Here is a 16,947-nt window from a genome sequence, read left to right as displayed (position 1 = left end):
CACACAACGAACGACACAAGTGAGTCAGTAAACGAGAAACAGGAATGGCCCAAATAATCCAAAAGTGGCTTTCTTTAAATAAGAGTATAGTAATTACTTTTCCCTCCAAGAAATTAACAGAATGATTGGAATTGTTTAAAATGCACATTATGCTGGACAGAAGAGCCTCCAGGTCGGTGTCAAGTAATTCAAACTTACTCAAACATCTTATAATTGAACATCCACATGTATTTTAAATTCCATTAAAGAGGGATGGAGGCAGCTCCAACCAGCTCCAAATTCAGACACATCTAAGCATTTAAACATTTACTTGAAAGTAAAGTAACTAGTTACTTTACTTTGTAAACTCCACTTTGTTTAATTTGTAACTGAGTTGCTGAGTAACTTACCCAACACTGGAGATGATATAAATGCTTCTATAAAGGATCATGGCAGCATGTTTTCATTGTGTTTTTGAAGATTAATGAAGCTTACTTTATTGCTTTGACAGATTTTTGACTCACTTCCAATAACTTTCATTGCAGCATAGCTTTTTTTTCCCTATTCTTTTAAAAAAATCTTTATTGAAAACATTTAATTTTATATCATGGCATGTAAAAGCATACATGACATTTTAAATGATTCTATTTTTAAAACAATTGTACAATAAACTGGGCTACTCTTTGGTGACTTGAGGGAGAAAATCATTCATATTTCCGGATTATTCCAGTTTCATGTCACAAACATCAACATGATGGAAAAGACACCACCTGCTGGGAGAACCGTTGAAACAGTCAGATCCACTCAAAATTCTGTTCCTGCAGTCAGAGGAGGATTCACTGCAGGCTGACTCAGCACCTCGTTGGTCTTATGTAATACATATGACTGTCAAGCTTCATTAAGCTTCCATTTATATTGGAATTAATAATATGTTGGTGCATGATGATTAATCTATAACATGAATGTACTGTGATAACACATTCAATAATAATAATATATCATATTGTAATAAAACTAATAACATATTAATAATGATATAATAATGATCACTGTTATTACAAGAAGGACGGTAATTACCTGTAAGCAATAAAGTGGTGCCACAGTAATGCTATAAAGGGACAGTTACTCTAACATGCAGTCAGGTACGATCTGAAATTAAAATAAAAAGATGTCGGAGGGGGGAACAGAAAAGCTGCTCTTAATCCAATAACAGTTCTGTCCTCAGTGTGTCTGTGCATTCACCGTCACCGTTGAAGAGTAGGGGTCAAATATTTTCAGACTGACAATCAGATAAAAACAATTTTTAAACCAGGGATAAAAAAAGGCATAAATAACTGGATTTAAGGTGGAATTGAAGTAACCCAACCACACAAAGGCTTCAAAGATGGCAACAGGTGTGATGAAGCCTGTGTAGGCATCAAATATAGAATTTGTAAAGAAAGGCAGCCAACATAAGATGAACGCCCCGAGAACAACAGCCAGAGTCTTTGCTGCCTTGTGCTCAGACTGTCTAACCAGCCCAGCTCGTCCTCCGTCACTGGTGATCACCGTACCTCCAATCTTTCTCACATGCTCTTTGGCCACAATAAAGATTTTAGTGTACAGACAAACCATTACAGCACAGGGAAAGAAGAAACAGACAACACTGTCCAATATTCCACAGAGAGAGTTAAACAGGAGGTTACAGCTGCCCAGGCAGTTTATTGAAGCCATATACTCCTCTAAACCTGCTACATTGGCCTTCGAGTACAGAAGTCCGTAGGAGTAAACAGCAGCCAGCGCCCAACTCACACAGACCATAATCCAGGCCACGGACATGGTTATTTTCCTGGAATAATGCAGAGGATCACAGATCGCCTGTTGTCTGTCCACAGCGATGCAAACAAGGTGGAAGATGGAGACACTGGTCAGAAACATATCAAAACTAGAATGCAGCAGACAGAAGTCATCGCTGTAGAACCAGCAGCCACGAACGGTCCGAACGGCACTGAAGGGCATCACAATAACACCCACCAGAAGGTCTGCCAGAGCCAGAGACAAAACCAGCACATTGGTGGGATTCTGCAGCTGCTTAAAATGACTGATGGACACAATGACAATGCAGTTCCCTAAAGTGGTGACCAGGATACCTGAAGCAAACAGCAGATAGAGGCCGATCCTGGTCACCACACTGAACTGAGCCACAACACAGGAGGTATTAGAGTCTGGAAAACAGGACTGGTCCTGAGACAGGCCCCCCATCAGGACAGAACCACAGACTGAGCTGAGGAGGAGAGCACTGAAGACACAGCAGAAGCTCCACCTTCACATAAAGCACACTGTTTCATCCAATCACAAGCAGTTCAGAGGGGAGTTGCTTCTCTGGTGATGTCATCAACATCTGGAATGAGCCTTTGTCAGTAAATCAGATACAACAAAAAGTTTGTACAAATTAACAGTTTAACAGGCAGTTCAGATGAAAACATCCTGTTGTGTCCATCAGAAATAAATATTCAGTTTGTTACGCTGTAAACTGTACTGACCCACCCAGAAAGACGATGGAGGGACGAGCATCAGGTGTAGAAAGACAAAAAACAAAAAATCCATTAATGAACTCTAAATTGTCACCCCTTGCCCAGTGGCTGGGATTGCACCACCGCGACACGAAGGCAGATGAGCAGTTGAGGATGAATGGTTGAATGAATGAAACTGTTCCCAACTCCTTGATTTGATGCGTAGTTGTGAATATTTTACTACGGTGGATGTGTAATGGACTCTGGTATCATTAACTTTAATTTTATTAAGAAAGTCAGTTTTTCAGAGGAAGGTAAACTGACGAGACTTCATGAAAACATCTGAATAACCTGCTCAGGTGGAGCCAGTCCCCCATCTGCCTTTAGTCGCTGCTCTGATTTTATTGTGAAAGTCCTGAACAGAAGAATCCAAATGTAGAATTTATCATTTATTTTCTTTGTTTATTTCTTGAATTTACCCACAATCCTTCATTCTTCAAATCAGCCAATCAGATTCTTTTCTTTAGACGAGTATTTGCTTGTAAAGGTTGTTGCCTCAGCTCGCCTAACCTCAGATATATGGTACTGTGGCTATCGCTAACACCAAAACAAAAATTAATAAAATATCAAATCCCGCTAGGTTGGACAGCAGGTCCAGGCAGGCGGAGCTTGGGGGCAGTGACTGCTTTGTTGTGACATCTCAAAGTCACAGAGCTCCTGACGGCTGGTTTTAAGATTCAGTTTCTGAATCCAGACTCTGAGGACTGAGACCTTTGACACTTTCACTGGATTCATGTAGAACCTGGACCTGATTTAGAACCAATCTGATTTGATTGTGAAAGGTTAAAGTGAGGTTGAAATGGACCAATGAATGAAATAAAGAAACAGAGAAAACAGTCTTTTCCTTTAAGAGCAAATTAAGGGGGGATTGTGGTTTAAGGGGTTTTATAGTGACATAACTATGCATTAACAAAGTCCACACAAAAGCTCATTCATCCCTCAACAGAGGGCAACAAGGAGAAGTTCAGTCTCATGTGGTCGTTCCTTTCTGTGGTTGAAAGGCTGGTTTACTGCTTTACTACAGAAAAAAAAAAGAAAGTGAACTTTAAACTCTCCTTGTCAGCTGACTGGAGATAAAACTCTGTACGTCGTGGCTCAACTGTGCCACAAACATTAACCACAATCCTCTAACACACAGAAACAGCCTCCAACTGTACAATGTTATATTTTTTAATACGGTTTCCTGAATGTGGATATGAGCCTGAACGAGAGACAAGCTGTGATTTGTCATCAGGTGACTTTTCAGGTTCCACCACAGACTCTGAGCAGAGAAGGCTGGTGAGACCAGGTTGACTTCAGGAATGTCTGCACGTCACAGGGTGGAGGACAGAGGGAGGGACGGACAAAGAGCAGGAGAGAATCATAAATGCAATAATTACAGCTTAGGCAGAAATAAGCAGCACAGCCTCCAGGTCCCAGCTTGGAGCTGACTGGATCCTGGATTTATTTTCTCAGTTCTCAGTTTCAGACATGGATTTGCTCCTGGATTCTGGCTGATTATAAAAGATTTCTTTCTTTCTTTCCTCAAAGTCCAACTGAATTTTCCAAACTTCATCAGTGACACTGGACAACAGCAGCACCATGTCTGTGACTGCCCTGTTCAGGGGGAAGTGGGGGCAGAAGTCACAGGAAACCCCAGAGAAGCATCAGGTGGCCGTGGTGCACTCCAGCCATGACGACGAAGACGATGATGACGACTCCAAAGTCTCATTCAGCAGACAGACGATCCGCAGGAACTCCCGCTTCTACCGCTCGATGAGAAAGAAGAGGCTGGCCTCTGAGCAGCGTGACAGTAAGAACCCCCCAGGCCTGGACGGCCCCATCTGTCCTCTACATTTAGGCTTCGTCACTGTTGATGGAGTCGTGTTGTTGTTGTCAAACCTTTCAGATGCTGTCTTTTTTGAAAGCGGAACAAAGGCTCAGTAGTTCTCTCCATCAGCAGAATACAGAAAATAACCTGAGAAACTGGTTCTATATTGAACGGAACAATAGTCTGTGTGATACCTGAGCGCCCTGCAGCGCGACCTCTGACCTCCAGGTGAAAACAGAGACTTCGTGTCACTGCAGCAAATAAATATTAACAACTAACTATTAACAACTAAATATGAACTTTACCAACATTGAAAACTGCACACAGTTTCTGTCGTGGTTTCACTTTGTTTTCTGGTTCGATTCTGGTTGGTCTGAGTCGAGTCTCCTCCCGACCGCTCTAGAGCTGTTGGCTGAGTATGACGCTGAGTCATAGGATTTAGACTTTTGTCCCTTTGTGATATTTGGACATGGTTTGTCAACGTGTCCTCTGTCTCGTTTTCCTCTAAAGACATTGAAGAAAATGGATGAAAAAGTAAATGCTTCACTTGGTTCAAGCTAACACCCGCTGTCTCTAACTGGAGCGAAATATGCACCTCATAGGTCAAGAGTCAGTGACCTCATCAATTAATTTAGCCCCAGTGATCAGTAAATCAGGGGGCGGAGCCTCCACACGCACTCTTTGACCATGTCCATATCCCTGAATTTGGCTGAAATAATGAGTCTGTTTATTGGATGAGGCCTCTTAGTACACAGACCAGGACTGAGACACCCTCTGAGTTCTGCAGAGCTCAGCTTCCTGTAGAGCAACAGGAAACTTACATGAAGTTTCGCCTCGAAGTGTCTGAGTTCAGACTTTGATCAAAGTCATTCCTTAATAAACAACCTCAGCCATAAAGAGCCATCAGCTAAGCAGCATCTGAAGTTAAAGGAAGCTGAAGAACGTGAGGATTGACACCAACATAAATCCTGATTACTGATGCAGATTTTGTGATCAGCTCTGATAATCTTGTGCTGATAAAGTGCATCTGTAATAATGTGATAATCTGAAATGAGGTTTCTTTGTAAGCAGGAGGAGGTGAAAGGTGAAATGATCCGTTTGTGAGTTCAGGATGATTGAGCGTTGTCTTATTCACGTTATGTAATTGTGTATACACAATAATTGGAATCAGGAAACTCTACAGTGGTGACTGTTGGCTCTCACACAACATTCACGTATGAAGAGATTTGTTTTAGTGATTGAAAAGAAAACGGGTTTTGCCTTTTTTTCCGATTTGAAAGATCCCAAAGGAAACATGAAATCAGATGAGAGAAAACGTTCTGTTGTTTCATTCACAGCTGAGACAGTTTAAAGTGTTTTCTGTCAGTCTGGCTGTTTGTAGATCATATTTAACTGAAGCTTTTGACAGCTGACGCACATTCAACAGTTAAGTATTTTCTACAGAAGCTGCAGTCGGAGGCTGCTTATTGAATATTTGTTAAAACTAGAAAAAAAAATTTTAGTCTGTCATAGAGACTTTTTCTTCGTGAAAAAGAAGCATATTCACATGAATTTTTTTCATCCAAATTTTTCCAGTTAAATCTCCAAAAATCCAGATTCATCTGATTCTATTTGACTCTGTTCAGACTCTGTTCTCTGGAAACCACAACTAACTAAAATCACACCCTGAATGTTTCCTTCTTTTCCAAAGAAAAGTTCCTCTCGTTTTGGGTCGTTATCTGATCAGGAGTTCTGCTCATTAATGATGAAAAATCAGCTCCAATCAGATCACTCAGGATAAGGATAAGCATGATTATTATTATGATAATGATTTGTGTCATTATAATTATAAATAACTGATTATCTCTTTTGAATATATGTGTGTTGTCATTGTCATATATTACTTACCTTTAACTAACAGCAATTCATTATCATGTCAAATCTGATTTTAATCTTTGATAAGATGCTTTCTTGATGCGAAGAAGTTTTCTCTCCTCTGACTTTTCTTTTCTATACATGTGTATTTAATGACTGTATTCAGTTAGACAGAAAATCCACTGAGTCTCATCATGAGTTATATTCATCATAGAGACGGAGAGTGTCGCAGTGACTGAAGCAGAAAGATAAGAGCTGTAGTTCTCCTGTTCCTCATTATGGATCGTAAAAACAAATCATTTCTCTGTCTCTGTCTCCAGGTTCTCCCAGACCTGATGTGGACCACAGTCTGTCCAGCAGACCACCTGTACCTCAGAAGTCTCCGTTGCTTCCTGGGGACAGACGGTGAGTTTTGGTTCCTTCAGTGTCCGAATGACTCCCACCCAGAAAACAAACCAGCTCAGTGTTTGTTTAAAGCAGCTCACACTTTGATTCGTCAGGCTTATCATGGCCATGATAAAGACACACCTGAAGGTGAACTCACCTGTTCCAGACTCAACCGGAACAAACATTCTTCTTGAGAGACATTTAGGCATTTTTCATCCAACCAGAGAAAGACTGGGACCTTGTTAGTTCGTTAAATGTCCCACAGGAGGAGTCTCCTCCTCCATCAGCTGCTCTCTGGTGGCTCTTCTTGTTTCCTCCTTAAACAGAATCAGCTGATCTGATTCAGTCTGACTCTCCAACTCCTTCTGTGTGTTTATCCGTCCATCCTCATCCTCCATCTTTGATAGTGACGTCTAGAGTCAGGTCTCTACATCAGACGCTCCTATTGGCTCCGGTGGGTGATGTCACAGCCAATCAGAGAGTCTCTGGATCAGTCCTGAATGTTTCTGAGTTTATTGTGTTGACAGAATAAAGACAATCAGATATTTGGAGCTGATTTTTCATCATTAATGAACAGAACTGCTGATCAGATAAAGACAGAAACGACATGAGAGGACCTTTTCTGTGGTTATTCTGCTTTACTCAGTTTTGGGGGGGCTGTAATAGCTTCAGTGCAGGTCTAACACAACCTGGTTCTAGCTGTCAGGACCAGGTCTGAGCAGGAAGTCCCACAGTCATGAAATCAGCCTGATTTATCTGTGCTCTGAAGAACAGAAGCCAAACATCTCAACAGGAATCAGAAGCTTATTGGTGAAACTGAAGCTCAGGAGTTCTGAGGATTTATCATCTCTTCTGATTGGCTGAAGGTTTTCTGACTGATTCAATAAAAATAGAGCAGATTTCAGAGAAATTAAATCCTACCAGACTGGGTAATGTGTTCAGGTGAGTTGGACTTAAATGCAGTTCCTGCTTTGTTGTGATGTCACAAAGTTCCATAAGTTTGATGGAGGTTTTAGCTTCAGACTGTATATCCTGATGTTCAATGACCTTCTGCATGGAAAGATTGTCCCTCTGATGATGATGAAGATGAAGATGAGGAGGATGCTGAACTACATGCTAAAACTGAATAAATGGAAAACAAAAGCACAAGAAGCAGCTGAGGTTTAACACACAAAAACACACTAAAAGGTTTGTTCTTCTGTCAAATGCAGACTTCAGCCTTCCCCACAGTTCCATCATTCCAGAGCTGTGTTGCCAAGCGATGGGGAGCCCAGCAGCAGACATGCTCTGTTCAACAGGGATGCTGTGGAGAAGAGAAGAGGAGGAGTGGGAGGAGGGAGCGTGGACGGATCCTCCAGCAGCCAGCTCAGAGATTCTCCAGCTGACATGATCATTTACCGGACTCACGGCGTTCACAGCGGAGACATCAAGAAGCTGTCTGAGCAAACTGCTGCAGCGTGTACTGTGCAGGAGGTCAGAGGGACGGCCATGAGCACACAGCAGCCCAGATGTGATGGAGCGGACCAGGAGAACGCCAACATCAGGTCAGATAACACCGAACACTCAGACTGAGGGTTTGTTTGTGACAGACGGTCAGGACTTTCACTTGATTAGCAACAAACAGACTGAACATTGACACAATGTTGGCTGGAGATGGTGGACTGCTTGAAGACTCAGTGCGACTGTGGAGGAGAGAAGGCTTTTTTTTATTTTATGATAGATTTTCATGAAATATATAAAATCACTGAATATGGGTGTTGGAGAAGACAAGCAGAGAATCTCTGCTGCATGATCATGAAGGATAAAAGAAAAGATCCCTCCATCTGCCAAAACATGGATTTCCTTTTGTGGTTCCTTTACAGGTTGCTGAGCAATGGAGGAAGCTCCCAGACGATCTGCCACGGCCTCAACATCGTCAAAAACATTGGTGAGGAAAGCAGCAGAGATATTCCACCCACCTGCAGCCCCCAGAGCTGAAAGAGCCCCTACAGCCTGCACAAACACAGATCTATGATCTATTAACTAGCTTCAGCTGCAAATCTCTGAGTGTCGACAGGCCGACCACCACAGCGCAGCTCAGCACGGACATGCTAGGAAGATGCTTATTCTTCCAAATTTACTGCAGACTGTACTTTACCTGCAGGAGAACAAACAGATCAACAGCATCATGTTAGTTCTGTACATTTCTTCAGCTCTTATATAATTCAGTCCAGCTCTACGCCCACCAAAGCAAACTGCAGGATCTGACTGAGGCAGATTATGTAACTGGCTCCTGTTGTTCAGTCACCTTCCCTCTTCATACAGCATCTGTTCTTATCTGCAAACATTCAACCCACCTAAAACTTGGCAACCTAGGCCAGATCTTAGTCCTGCCCACTTCTGAGCTGGCTACTTTCTTCTGCTAAAACCTTATTTTGTGTTGGATTAGAGGCTTCCCTCTGTGACCTCTGACCCCTGATGCAACAGCAGGCCTGTGTCAAACTCACCATTCGTTATCTTTTGACTCTCCAGCGTTCCTGTACCAGGAGTACCGCGACACCTCCAAACAGCAGGAGATTGAACAGCGGCGACAGCAAGACAGCGTCTCCCCCAGGGACACATCAGGGACTGTGGTGCGAGAGTCCGGCGTCTCGTCCCCCCCAGCACTGCAGCTCCAGCTGAGGAACAGCACTCACTCTCTAAACCTGTGGCAGAACCTGGAGGCAGTCCAGACCAGCGGCCTCCTGACACAGTTATCTCCCAAAGAGATCATCATGCAGGAGGTCAGTCACTCTCCAGGGGTCACCCAAGGATCCTCAGGGGCCACTCTGAGGTCACTCTGGGGTCACTCTGGGGTCAGGGTGACGTCAGGGTGAGCAGGGATGTTCACGACATCAGTAAAAAGACCAACTACTGTAAAAATAAAAGAAGAAAATCAAGTAATTTTAAATCTCATCAAATACCACAATGTGTACACAAACACACACACATCAGTATACAAATATGTTGTTTGGTCAGACTGTGTGTTATTAACACAGGATATGATGTCACTGCTCTGTACTGATGGGGCCTCCTGATTGGTTCCTGTCTGCAGGCTATGTTTGAGCTGGTGACATCTGAAGCATCGTACTACAAAAGTTTGGAGATTTTAGAGACACACTTCCTCCGAAACCCTCTGCTGTTCAACACCCTCAGCCAATCAGACATGCACTTCCTGTTCTCCAACATCGAGGAGGTGATGAAGGCCAGTGAACGGTAGGACGAAGACCAAACATCTCAACATCTCCTTCATCTCCTGATGATTCCTGACTCTGAATGTTTGCAGGTTCCTGATGGACCTGGAGCACCGGATCGAGGAGTCTATCCAGATTTCTGACGTGTGTGACATCGTTCACCATCACGCAGTCGAGCATTTCAGCGTCTTCATCAAATACGTCATCAACCAGGTTTATCAGGAGAAGAACTACAGACGCATCCTGTGAGTAGCTGCTTCAATCAGATAACCTGAAACACATCAACAAATACAATGAGTGAGAAAAAACTTTGTTTTTGTTTGTTTTGTAATGTAGCAAGCAAACATTTAAATAGGTGAAGAAATCAGTTATTCACTGACGTGCAATCACTTACTGAATGTTTTCAACATTCAACACTCACACTATAATGACCAATTAGATTTTAGACTGAGTTAGGACCTAATTAACATACAGAAATAAATTAATTGAAAGACGTAGACATAAAAATGTTTGATGTAAATAAACAACTAAATGAAGAAATATATGAATAAACAATCTACCCCAAATAAAGAAAATTGAGAAATATGTCATTTTATTTATGTAATTGATTAATCACAGTCACTTCAGATTTAAGTGAATAATTAAAAGGGAATAACATAAAAAATAATATATATTAGGAAATTTAGTTTTTACATTTATATTTGGTGGATAAATGTCAACCTTTAGACGGGCAGGAAATGAGAGAATAAAAGTCTCCTTCATTCATGGATGTTGTTTTAATGTCTTCAACCAACAGGTTTATTTCTGTCGGGGTGTGGTCACTCTGAATGTTATGCTCATGTTGTCTTTATTAACTTCACATACCTGAGCCTGAGGTTCCCACACATGCCGGGGGTATGGCCTAATGCAGCCGCATCGCAGGGTGTGACAGTCATTACTGTCAAAAACTTTTATGAAACACACAAGAAAAGAAAAACTTTAGGAGTAGACTGTCTGCTGTTCAGATCAGAAAGATTCAAACACCAAAGTGAGTCCTGTTAATCATGTTTCCCTCCATCTGTGGTTGTTCATTAACCATTGAAGGAAGCAGAAACTCACCCATATCTGTCCTGTCAGCAGCAATTTGTTTTATGTGACATTTATCAGCTTGGTCATGTCCGACAGTCTAATGAGCCAAACGGGCGAGGCCTTACCTGTCCCACATATGACCTGAGCAACAGGAAACAGGTGAAACAGGAAATTGTGCGCTCACCAGGAGTCTTCCAGGATGTGGAGCGAGCTGCAGCCTCCAGACTCTGATGAACTGGTTGAACTGGTGGAGCTGAACTTCAGGTTCCTCCTCCACTGGGATGGATTATTCCATTATTTTAGTTAATGTGTTTGTGTATTTTGATGTCGAGTGTCGTCCTTCAGGAAAACTGAGACAGCAGTTAGTCACCATTAGTCCATGGGATGGACTAACAGTGTTGTCTCTGTGTCTCTGTCCAGGGAGGGAAACCAGGCGTTCAGAGAAGCCATGGCCGCTCTGGAGAAAAGTCCTCGAGTCAGGGGCTTGTCCTTCACCTCCTTCCTCATCCTGCCCTTCCAGAGAATCACCAGGCTGAAGCTACTTGTCCAAGTTGGTGTCAACAAAAGTCAGATACGCAGGGTATAAAGGACAAGTTGATAAACTGCTGACACTTTTGCTTTTTTTTGTCCAACAGAACATCCTAAAGAAAGCTGAGGAACGTTCACCGAGGGAGGCCAACGCCATCAAGGCCCATCAGCAGCTGGAGCAGGTGAGTGGGGGGCCAGCTAGGGGCAAGAGGTCAGGCCAGGGGTCATGTTTGGGGTCCGACAGGCAGTGATTGTGAGAAGAGAACACTACGTTGACCAGTCACCTGGCAGGAAACATCCATGTCATCACTGCAAACAGGAAATGATCTCATTACACAGCTAATCTTGTTAATTCACCTTTTGATGCAGAAGCTGTTCAGAGAGGACAACTTATTATATGACATGTTTACTTCATACAGTTTATCAGATTCTGGAAAATGGTCATTTCTCGTTAGGACGTGACGACTATGATGGTTGTGTCGTCCTCAGATTGTTAAAGAGTGTAATGAAGGAGTGAGGAAGATGAGCCGGACCGAGGAGCTGATCAGCATTGAGAAAACTCTGGAGTTTAAATCCAAGGTGACCTCTTTTTGTTCCTGTGTTTTCCTAAACGTAGACCTCCATGTGGTCTCTGATTCTAAATCAGGTCCAGGTTCTACATTAATGTAGTAGTATCAAAGGTCTCAGCCTTTCCTGGACTGTGGGAAGGAAATGTGTACCGTATTTTGCAGACCATAAGGCGCATCGCTGAATAAATAACACTGAATAAATAACACTGAATAAATGATGGCTGGTGGTTGGTTGTCAGCACAACATAATTAGTTATCTAACGCTGACTGATGTTACAACTCATATCCAACCAGGGACCAGCGTTAACACAACGTCCCTGTGTCAGCTGGGAATGCTCCAACAATCTGTCAAGCAGAGCGACTTTGTCGCTTACCAAAGTCGCACTAAAACATTCGGACAGATTTTTGAGCGCAGTGTACCACACAAAATTGGTTCAAGGTCAGTAAGCACAACAAGAATCCATACATAAGGCACACTGTCGATTTTTGAGAAAAGAAAACTTGTCAATTTTTGAGAAAATTAAGTTAAATCAAATCAGATTTATTTGTATAGCGCCAAATCATAACAAAGTTACATCAAGGCACTTTACATATAGAGCAGGTCTAGACCAAACTCTTTATAAATTTATTTAAAGAGACCCAACAGATCCCCCGATGAGCAAGCACATGGTGACAGTGGCAAAGAAAAACTTCCTTTAAGAGGCAGAAACCTCGAGCAGAACCAGGCTCAGGGGGGGCGGCCATCTGCCTTGACCGGTTGGGTTGAGAGTGGGAGAGAGAGAGAGAGAGAGAGAGACAGGCATTGGAGGGGGGGGGGGGGGGGGGTGTAGGCAGGAACATGTTGCTGCATGAAGTTCATGGAGTTGAGCTGTAGTACAGAATTCATGAAATATGGGACCAGCAGGTGTTGCAGGAACATGGGATGGTGATGAGTCACCACCTGCAGGATGAGGACAGGGAGAGAGAGGAGAGGAACTGGGAGAGACAGAGACTTTGGCAGAACATGGTTAGTAAATGCAGTATGAATGTATAGAACTGGGAGAAACATGGATTTTAAAGAAGCATGATTCTCATCAGAGCATGCAAGGGGGGAGGAAAGGAGAGCGAGCGAGCGAGAGGGAGGGAGAGGGAGGGAGAGGGGGAGACAGAGAAGCTCAGTCCTTCCCCCAGCAGCCTAGGCCTACAGCAGCATAGCTAAAGAGTAGAGGACTTTAACTTTTTAACTTTAAGCTCTGTCATACAGGAAAGTTTTAAGCCTGGTCTTGAAAATTACTAAATACTGGTAGTTGGTTCCATAGAAGAGGAGCCTCCAACAGTGCGCCTTATAGTGCAAAAAATACAATAGTTCTTTCTACTGATGTGACCTTTGACCCCTGCAGTCGGTGCCCATCATCTCTCACTCACGCTGGTTGCTGAAGAAAGGGGAAGTGCAGCTGATGTCTGGACCGAAGACCACCAGGACCATGAAGAGCCGAAAGCTCTGTCAGCCGGTTTACCTCCTCCTGTTCAACAACCTGCTGCTGGTCACCAAACGCAGCTCTAGGTCAGTTTATTAGGGACACTGGGTTATATCTGGATTTGTACCTGAACAGTTTCATGTGTGACTAAACATTGTGATCCTGCAAGATACATCAGGTGGACATGATAAAGCCAATCACTGAACTTTATACCAAATTGTTGTCAGTGGGGACAAGTTCCAGGTCCTGGACTCATGCACTCGGGCCATGTTGAGGACTGAAGACAATGAGGACCAGGGTCAACTTCTAGCCAATATCTTTGTTCTGAAGCTGCTGGAGAACCAAGAAGAACGTCCAGTGAGCTACATGCTGAAGACTGCCAGCATGTGAGTATCAGAGTCAGATCAGGATTCTCAGAACCATTAGTCCGGTTTGGGTTAGTTCAGAAACCACATTTCTATATTTATTTGCCTGATCAATTTGACAGTTTTGATTATTTAAAAATTGAAAACTTGATCTGGTTATTGATCACAATGTCAATGTGTGAACAGGAGTGATAAACTTCGGTGGATGTGCGCGCTCACTCCGAACCGACGCACACGCTTCATGTCCACCAGCGCTCATCAACCAGGTGAGGCAACGTCCTGGACGCATGCAGCCTCCACATAGACATGAACTCAGGGTGTGTGTGCTGTTCAGACTCTCCTCAGGTGCAGTGTATCCAGTCGTACTCGTCTCAGGAGCCTGATGAACTCTCCATTGAGATGGCTGACATCCTGAACTTGCTGGAGAGAACAGACGATGGTGTGAACGTTAATCTGTCTTTATCTTCTGAAAATTAGTTTAAAAAAAAATACAGAACAAGTACTTCCTACTTGAGATATTATGTTTCCTGTTTTTCTGTCTCTGTCTGGCTGAAGCTCAGGTGTTGTGTCCCCTCTGTCTCAGGGTGGATGATGGGCGAGCGGCTCCATGACGGTGAGCGGGGCTGGTTCCCCAGTCGAGTGGTGGAGGAGATCCACAGCAAGGAGATCCGAGCCCAGAACCTGAGAGAGGTCTTCAGGATCCAACAAGCCCAGGAGGGTGGAGGGGGTCTGGTGTCTGGAGCCAGGGTCGGTCTGAGGACCGGGAGACGTCCCACCCCGAAGATGTCCAGCTCATCCAATAACTGGAACGATCAGATGGGGGAGAGCGGCGAAGGGAGGCAGTGAGTCAGGAGGACCTAAATGCTCTGAGAACAACCAGGACGCCACACCTTGTCATGTAGACCTGGATGTTCTGGTCTCAGTGATCAAAGTACTCGTTCGTGAACTCGATGCTGCATGTCTCATTAATTTGTAGTGACATTTTGTCATTGGCCACACACCTGGTGTGTAACGCAAGGAGCAAAGCTCTCTGATTGGTTAGGAGCTTTGGGAAACCAGTCTAAAGGTAACACGTACTGTAACAGCTGCATGGGCAAGTTTTAATGTGTTCATTTCACTGCACAACACTGCAACACAACACAACACAACACATTGCTGAACTATGATGGCCTTGAGAGCTTAAAGCATTGAACCTGGAAAAGACCATCAGTCTGACAACAGAGGAAATACAACACAACCTCATACACAAGCACTCACAACAACACAACAGGCAGATTTTTGTTGCATTATTGGATATATAGGCAGCACGGTGTCACGGTGGTTCTCTCTGAAGGTCCTGGTTCAGTTCCCGGCCTGGGGCTCGAAAGACATCCTGTTTGGGTTCATTGGTCTGAGTGGTTGTTGGTCTCTGTCTGTCTCTGTGATGGACTGCAGACCTGTCCAGGGTGACCCTGTCCCTCGCCCAGGGTGAGCTGGGATTGGCTCCAGAACCCCCGTGACCTGGAAACTGAATGATGGATTTGTTAGCCTTGTTAGCTCAAGCTAGTAGGAAATGTCTGAACTGCTGTCGCAAACATCATTGGATGAGAATCACCAGTACATATAAGTAAGGCTAAATGGGGACACACATACACACACACACAGAATATACCCTGGATTAACAATCTCAAGCCAAATAACTGTGGTAAATGTAATGAATGTATCAACTCTAGATCAGCATGATTGTAAAGTCTGTGTACAGTAAACACTTGATGTTCACTTTAATTCCTAAATAATTATTTCATTTTGTAAGATGTAAATTATTGTTCATAAAAAAAACTATTAATCAGATTTATGTCTGACCTGCTGGATCTTCTTTTCCCCTCATCTCAAGGTTTTCTTTTTCTGTTTCCATGACAACAGAACCAATTTGTAAGTGGTGCCATAACCACAATGTGATAACTTTATCAAACAGTTCCTGTGTCTATTTCAACTCCAAATGTTCTCTGAACCATCATCATCGGATCCTCCTGCTGGTTTCCCTTCTTTTCCTGTTTATCCAGCTCTAATGTGTCATGTGTCTCTGGTGCCACCTGTTGAACCGGACTGCTCCGTCCAAAAGCTCATTCAGAGGTAAAGAAGGTTTCATCTACATTGTCTATTACATTTATAACTGCTGACCTGCTCTCAGGTCACACGATCATCTCAAAAGTTTAATGGGATATTTTCTCTGAACTAATTATTAGAAGTTTCCTGGTGGAGGAACCTTAGCATTCCAGCATGTTCTAAGATGGGGAACAACAGCAACAACAACACAAAACAAAATTCTGATTGTATTTAAACAGCATCAGCACAGACGTGATGTCATGCCAGGGTTAGTGAAACGGTTAGCAACTAAAAGTAGGGTTGAAGCTTTGTTTTGTTGGCCAGACGTACAAACTTTAAACTGTGATATAACATAATCTACAGTATAGGTATTCATCTGAATCGAAAAGAATGTCCAAACTTTTGACTGGTACTATAATAGAATATCACTTTATTATTGTGAATGTTTGTAGTTATTCTTAAGGAACTTTGGATTTCTTCACTAACAATGAAACTAAAACCAAAAACTGCTTCATAAATATCAAACTTTCGTGAATGTTGATGTTTGTGTTTAATGAGGTCACTGACTGATGACTAATGAGCTCCCTGGATGAAGAGCTGATGGCGGGAACAAATTCCCGGTCGTCGGAGGTGTGAACAGCTGAGACAGGACATGGACACATGACTGTGTCCCCTCCAGACATCATTCACACATTTAATTGGTGTTTGTGTCAGATCCATCAACACAACTAGAACTTTTTAATGAGCTGTTTCTTCTGAGGAACTTCTCAAATTGAGACATAATTTTGTTTGTTCAGTAAAGAGTCAAGACCTTGAGTCCAAAACATCCCAGGAGACACTGAGTTGGATCAAATTCTGGACTACGTGTCAGAGATATAGTCCCGTCTCTTAACAAACCATTGACCTTCTGGAGGTGAAGAAACGTTCATGTTACTTGTTGAGGGAAACAAGTCTGAATCTGCTGGATCAGCTGAAAAATGTCTCTAAATCAGAAGCCTTCTTCAGAAAGAAGCTGCTGGTGGAGCTTTCACCGGCTGACACTGGGCTTCCTTTTCGATCTCCAGACCTTCAGAGTCCAGAA

The 16,947-nt window shown here is 43.1% G+C and overlaps 2 protein-coding genes across 2 annotated transcripts; one reads left to right on the top strand and one right to left on the bottom strand.

Annotated features, from left to right (window-relative positions):
* Positions 1-1,200: 1,200 nt before the first annotated feature.
* On the bottom strand, positions 1,201-2,220 carry LOC115052536 (trace amine-associated receptor 13c-like). Its single transcript, XM_029516689.1, has one exon. The coding sequence runs from the start codon at positions 2,218-2,220 to the stop codon at positions 1,201-1,203; it is 1,020 nt and encodes a 339-aa protein (XP_029372549.1).
* Positions 2,221-3,922: 1,702 nt separating this feature from the next.
* On the top strand, positions 3,923-15,611 carry ngef (neuronal guanine nucleotide exchange factor). Its single transcript, XM_029517927.1, has 15 exons — positions 3,923-4,323; positions 6,516-6,600; positions 7,794-8,126; positions 8,445-8,509; positions 9,094-9,344; positions 9,656-9,816; positions 9,887-10,039; positions 11,283-11,412; positions 11,498-11,572; positions 11,880-11,969; positions 13,339-13,502; positions 13,644-13,802; positions 13,968-14,047; positions 14,116-14,220; positions 14,365-15,611. Exons 1-15 carry the CDS (start codon positions 4,113-4,115, stop codon positions 14,625-14,627), a joined length of 2,325 nt encoding a protein of 774 aa, XP_029373787.1. The 5' UTR covers positions 3,923-4,112; the 3' UTR covers positions 14,628-15,611.
* Positions 15,612-16,947: the final 1,336 nt, after the last annotated feature.

The sequence above is a fragment of the Echeneis naucrates genome, chromosome 13, assembly GCF_900963305.1.
Source record: "Echeneis naucrates chromosome 13, fEcheNa1.1, whole genome shotgun sequence".
In the NCBI taxonomy this organism is placed as follows: Eukaryota; Metazoa; Chordata; class Actinopteri; order Carangiformes; family Echeneidae; genus Echeneis; species Echeneis naucrates.
This window is presented reverse-complemented; position numbering and strand designations above follow the sequence as displayed.

Bases quoted from the DNA above. Each gene is read 5' to 3' on its own strand.
- LOC115052536 (XM_029516689.1), bottom strand. From the start codon at position 2,220: ATGGGGGGCCTGTCTCAGGACCAGTCCTGTTTTCCAGACTCTAATACC.
- ngef (XM_029517927.1), top strand. From the start codon at position 4,113: ATGTCTGTGACTGCCCTGTTCAGGGGGAAGTGGGGGCAGAAGTCACAG. The intron at 11,413-11,497 runs GTTGGTGTCAAC...TTTGTCCAACAG, and splicing joins GGCTGAAGCTACTTGTCCAA to AACATCCTAAAGAAAGCTGA. The intron at 11,573-11,879 runs GTGAGTGGGGGG...TGTCGTCCTCAG, and splicing joins CCCATCAGCAGCTGGAGCAG to ATTGTTAAAGAGTGTAATGA.